Below are 6,000 nucleotides of genomic sequence, written 5' to 3' on the forward strand. Positions count from 1 at the left end.
GTGAGAAGGTGGGGGCTGAGCATTCCCGGTTAAGGGACCACTGTGAGCAAAGCCAGGTGCACCAATGCTTACAAAGACAAGTAGCCAGAATTACTATGGTATGTAATGTACTATAGAATGACAGCAGGAGGTTGAAAATGATAATTTGAGATCACATCCTAGATAATCCTATCATCTCACTAAGGAATTATAGTTAATTTGGTAAAAGATGAAAAGCTAAAGTAACTCTTTGAGAAGCCTATTTGGGTAGTAATAACATATCTCTATACTCAATCTCGGAGCCTGAGCTGATATTCTGGCTTTGTTACTTTAGTTGTAGACTGTGCACCAGTTCCTTAATATATATGTGCAATAGTTTTCTCAATTCTAACAAAATAAAATAAATAGTACCAATTTCTTAAGGACTGTTAGGAAGAGTCAGTGAAATAACACATGTCAAGTGCTTAAAACAGCAGGTAGCATGAACCCCCAGTAAACATGTTACAAATATACCCAAAACCTACTTCAATTCAGCACTGCAGAACCAATGAGACAATAAAATTAGTTCTAACAGAAGGAAGCCCCAGGAACTGTGTACTGTGTATTTGCTAAGATTAAAAAAAGGGCAACTGCAAAACCATTAGAAACCTAAATAAATAAATTTTTTTTTGCATAAAGCCTATGATCTATTATAGTTCTGACAGGAAGTTCTTTTTTAATCGCATCAGTTTATTAATGCCTCAAATTATCTTTTCTCAAGGTAGTTATAAAGAAAGAATCCATATGTGTTAAATTGGCTTTTCATTCTTACAGTCTCTAGAATATTATACTTTGACAATCAAACATAGCAAATCTAAGTGGAATCCTGGGCATTTTTGTTAAAACTATATATTAGCAGAAAAACACAAAAACCTGTGATGTACGGGTCTTTGCAAGAGGAGAAGTACATGCTTCTTGAAATTGATCTTCATTAATTCCAATTTCTTTAAGGTAAGTTTCTAACAGCTTTTCAACCTAAAAAAAAAAGTTTAACTTTTACAATTTACATTGAAAGATTCCAAATGAGTGTTTATATTGAGTTTAGAAAAGTATAATCAAATTCTTGCTTGCAACTATTAATCTACATAAAATTATATTATACGGCAGTGACAAACTTTTTCACCAAAAAAACCCAAACAACTAAAAGTGAAAATCTTTGCAGAGAATGAAATGGAATTTCCTCTACCAGAAATAACTGGCCAGGATTATGAAGTTTGATTTGGTATAATCCTTGTGCTACCCAGGCATTTCTTAAAATCTCAAGACAACATGGCTAAATTAATAATGAACACTTCCCTGGATATACCTGCAGAAGAACAGGAATAAAATTTAAAGATCAGATGCAAGATCCCTTAAAATAGTTGTCCTAAATCTATTCCTTACATTCTAGAGTCTTATGGAGGAAATGCACAGAGAACTCCCGGAGTCTGATGAAACTGATAGCACTACTAGGGTAGACTGGAATTTTTTAAGGAATTTAAATGGACAAGTCTATTTTTTAAATTTAGAACAGATTGAATTAATATTATTCAAATTATATTTAAAATCAGTTTTAAAATACTCACTAGTTCTTTGTATTCCTGATGAATCTCTGTGTAAGTCAATTTGCTTTCTTCTTCATCATCAAAAACTAAATTTAAAAGAAAAATATTGCATACTGTAAAAAAATCTCATTAAATATGAAAGTCAGCTCCACAAATAGAACTTACAAATAGAACACTCATTCTTGTAAACTAGCTCTTCCACTTTAAAATTTGGGGGATTAAAAAAATAATAATTAATTGTAAACAGGTTTTTTTCCTATACCTAAGAGCTACTTCATATGGGAGAGGAACACTAATTTGCTACTTTTCAATCAATAATACAAGGCAACAATTTCTTTACAAATTTCAAATGGAACATTATTGGTAAGTTTCTAAATAATTCCTTTCACAACAGGTTCCAGATTATTTCACCATATTGGAACTTTGCTGATCCAAATTTTACTGAAACTGACTCTTTCTTTATTACATATAAATCAATAATGAAATAAAAATGAATAAAAACAAATGTTTACTCAATGATTATATGTGTGAAACAATGTAGATTAGAAAGATACATATTCCTTCAAAAAGCTACAATGTGATCAAGGAAAAGACAATTTCATGAACTGTAATGTAAACCATAAGCCACCTTTAAAAAAAACTCCCCCATTCTTTCTAAAATACAAAATTAACATCAGTAATTTTCTATTCAAAACTCTTCAATTAAAAACTCTTCAGTTCTTTGCCTAGAGAATAAATATAAAATACTCAGAATCCCAGACAAAACCCTCCAAGACTGGATCCCAAGTCTCATCTCCCACCACTCCAAAACCCACACTTTGCCCTCATAACAGTATACAACTACTTGGAATGTGGACAAATGTAAAAACATAGAAGGTGCTTCAAAGCCCCAGGTCTTTGCTCAAGCCCTTCTTGGATCTCTTTGCCTTTACCCAGTACCTCTTCTCCCAACCATTCTTCAAAATACTGCAAGAGGCACATTCTCCATGATCTGCTACCCACTCCCAACTCCCTCGACTATTTAGATTCCTTCCTCAGAACTATTTGAATACACAGCACCATATGTCTACCTTTATAATAACATCTGGTCACTTTACATTTAAAATTCCATTTACCTGCTTGTCTTCCCCACCAAACTATAAACTTCTCAAGCACAAAGACTTGTTTTATTAACTTTTCTATCCTCAACTTCTGGCTCAAAGACACTCAATAAATGTTGAAATAAATGCTGACATTTACAAAGTTAAACAAAACTGATTTTTTAATTACCTAAGGTGAAGAATAGCACATTGACAACCCAAAGTCAGTGAAATACAAACACTATTATTTCAAGTGCCACTGAAATGTTACTTCCATTTCTCTTGGCATCTATTCTACATAGCACTGGGCATACATGCAATATAGCAGCTAATAAAGCTGTTTTCAGATAATTTTGAAGCCAAATTACTACATTACATGTTTACAAGTCTGAAGATTACTATTTCCCTATAAAATTATGCAATCAGGTGTGTTATAACTGAGATGCAGCCACTTTTAACGTTTGGGGATAAAAATAACTTTTTTTTTTTTTTTTTTTTGCCACTTCAGCATTTAGGTTCAGGTTCAGTGGCATAAGTGGAATCAAAAGGTGACTAATTTCTTTTTTTCTCCTAAAGGAGATCAGAACACCACCTGCTTCCTCAGTCTCATAATAGCATTTAAAATTCTTTAATGGAGGAGAAATAAAAGTTATTTTGCACTTCTTTTAAAAATTACCTGAAAGAACAATACCTAGTAAATACTATTTGAATGTTGCTCATGGCAATGAGAATGTAATGAAAAGATTCAGTGGTCAAAGTAAATTTCATCTTTACAAGATTCATGGAAACTTAGGGTTGAAAGGACTCTTTAACAGATCATTCATGATAGTCAACCATTTGACAGTTGAATTCCCCTCTGTAATAACTCCATTAAGGTGCTATCAGATTCATTCAAACACTGCTAAGGCCTGGGGAACTCATTACCTTCTGAGACAGGCGAATTTATCCAGGATACTCTCTGTTACGAAGCACTTCCTTCACAGAAATTTGTTTACCTCTAGCTTGTACCCAGGGACGCTAGCTGTAGCCCATTGAACCTTAAAAAAAAACAAGTCTAATCCCTCCAACATACGACAGACCTTCGAACGATTAATGGATATTACTACCCTTAAGGTCTTGGCCACCTAAACAACCACGACAACAGCCTGAAATTATTCTTATGACATCGCTTCTGGTTCCTTTTCCATAAATGGTCTCCAAATTATCTTCAAGAACTGAATACAGCGCTCCAAAGCGTGAACTGATTAAACCTGGAGGTACTCTTTCCTCACAGGGAAGGTTATGCCACGTTTACATACCTCATTTGTTGGAAGATACCCTCCATTTTTTATATAACCGAGAGAGCGCGCTCAAAAAAAGGGAATACAGACCACCGAGATTACAGGCTCTGGGCCTACCGGAGTAATCACAATACCCCTCGCCCACCCACTTTTTGGCCAACAGTTGGAATCAGAAGGAACTCAGAAGCAACTGACATCTCTCCTCCCAAGTCACTGGGGAAGCTGATGAAGGAAGACACCCACACAGTCACCTGCCCAAGGCAGAAAGGTGCAGGATGGGGTGAGAGACTTAACACAGGATTAAAGTCTAATGTTTTTAGAATGCGTGCTTGGGCCCAGGGCGGAGACGTATCTCGTCCCCCTTTTTATTAGCGTGGGAAAGACAGGCGCGGTGACAGCAACACATCCTAAAAATCCAGCTCTAAACCTGGTCGACAGGAGTGGAGATCGAGGAGATGAGAGGCGGCTTGTGGAGAGGTTGTTGGTGTGAGAGAGGTGAGCAAGGACTGACGGTTCGAGATTCGGATTTTACCTTCACATTTCTGCTCCACGAAGTCCAAGATGGGGATGGACCAGTCCGGGCCCCGCAGGAACCCCGCGATGCTCTCCACCACCCATTCCACCTCGTCCTCTTCTTCCGCGGCCATTCCGCCCCCGTGGGGCGCCGCGGAAGCCTAGGCCAGATCCCCGGATCCTAGAAGGCCTTTCGGCCGCAGAGAACCGAGAGGAAACAGGGGAACGAAGTGCCCCCGCAGTCTCCGCAGTCACCTGGCTGAAAGCTACAAACCACTTAACGTAAAACGGTCGCTATGGCGACAAGCGGAGCCGCCTCCGGCAGCCGCCCGGAAGTAAAGCCAGCTTCCTCGGAGCCTGCGCAGCTTAGAAAGAGGCATTTGAAGAACGTTTACGATTGGCTGGGAAGGAGTAGAACAGTCGAAAGATAGCCTTCCACCCATTGGCCAGAGCTGCTGGTAGCTCTGACTTGTAGCCATTGGCTGGAAATCCGGGAATCTCAACGTTCCCACAGAAGTGCGTAGGACCAAGGACTAGAAATGGCGCCAACTGAAAAGGTTTTGCTGTATCCCCACCGCTCACTCCCGACCATTTTCCGACCCCCTGAGCCAGAAACGTTTGTAATCGAAAAGTTGTTTGTTTGAAAATACAAACCCGAGGAAAGTAGCTCTGTTAAGATTTGCTGATTGTCCCAGCGTCAGTTTGCATCCCGTAGCTGCCGGCGAGTCTTTATGGCGTAGATAGAAATAACTAGAATTAGGAACTTTTCAGGAGTAAAATCAAAGTCAGTGTTCCTTTAAATAAATGTCTAAGTAATCAACCCTTAATGTTAAATAATACTAACTACTTTTAGCTTGGAGTCCTTTGCGGAATGGGTCTTCAAAGGTCTCTGCCAGGGTACTTGGCATCCCAAAATATTTTCAAACAACTTTGTATGTATTTACATACATGGGATCATATGTACAGTTAGGAAACTTTGTTCACTTTGTTGAACTTTGTTCACTTAGTATAGTCATCTGTACATGTAAACATAAAATTGTCGTTTCTTTACAGCTACATGATATTCTATAAGCTAGCGTTTTTAAATTCATATTTCATGTATATACGAACAGTGGACTCCCGTGGTGGCTCAGTGGTTGAGAATCCGCCTGCCAATGCAGCAGACGTGGGTTCAGTCCCTGGGTAGGGAAGATCCCCTGGAGATGGCAATCCACTCCAGTATTCTTGCCTGGGAAATCCTATAGATAGAGGAGCCTGGAGGACTACAGGGTCGCATAAGAGTCAGACACAAGTTAGATTAAACAATAACAAATATACACACAGTATCTTACTTGGATGCATAGATGTGATTAGTGTGCCGTTTTTTTCTCCCTCCATAGTGTGGATGTATGTACCATGCCATTTTTCCCTTCTATAAACAGCTGAAATGAACATCTTTGTGTCTCTAAGAACTGTTGGTTTTATTGACTGTTCCAAGGGATACAGCCTAGCAGAATTGCTAAGTGAGAGAGTATTTATACCTTGATTTATGTGACCAATCCTCAATTGCTAGATTCATTTCTTCAG

General features: G+C 38.3%; 1 protein-coding gene across 3 annotated transcripts in view; it reads right to left on the minus strand.

Annotated features, from left to right (window-relative positions):
- CFAP36 (cilia and flagella associated protein 36) overlaps positions 1 to 4,805 on the minus strand; it is a 30,059-nt gene extending 25,254 nt beyond the window's left edge. For 2 of the 3 annotated variants that reach the window (XM_043917979.1, XM_043917978.1), the window contains exons 1-3: positions 4,454 to 4,805; positions 1,584 to 1,648; positions 892 to 993 (exon numbers count right to left, since the gene is read on the minus strand). In XM_043917979.1, coding sequence (XP_043773914.1) covers positions 892 to 993; positions 1,584 to 1,648; positions 4,454 to 4,568 — 282 coding nt within the window. In that variant the 5' untranslated portion in view covers positions 4,569 to 4,805. The remainder of the gene's footprint in view (positions 1 to 891; positions 994 to 1,583; positions 1,649 to 4,453) is intronic. The other variant, XM_043917980.1, reaches the window with a different exon arrangement.
- Between the last annotated feature and the right edge of the window lie 1,195 nt (positions 4,806 to 6,000).

Source organism: Cervus elaphus, chromosome 11 (assembly GCF_910594005.1).
Source record: "Cervus elaphus chromosome 11, mCerEla1.1, whole genome shotgun sequence".
Lineage (NCBI taxonomy): Eukaryota > Metazoa > Chordata > Mammalia > Artiodactyla > Cervidae > Cervus > Cervus elaphus.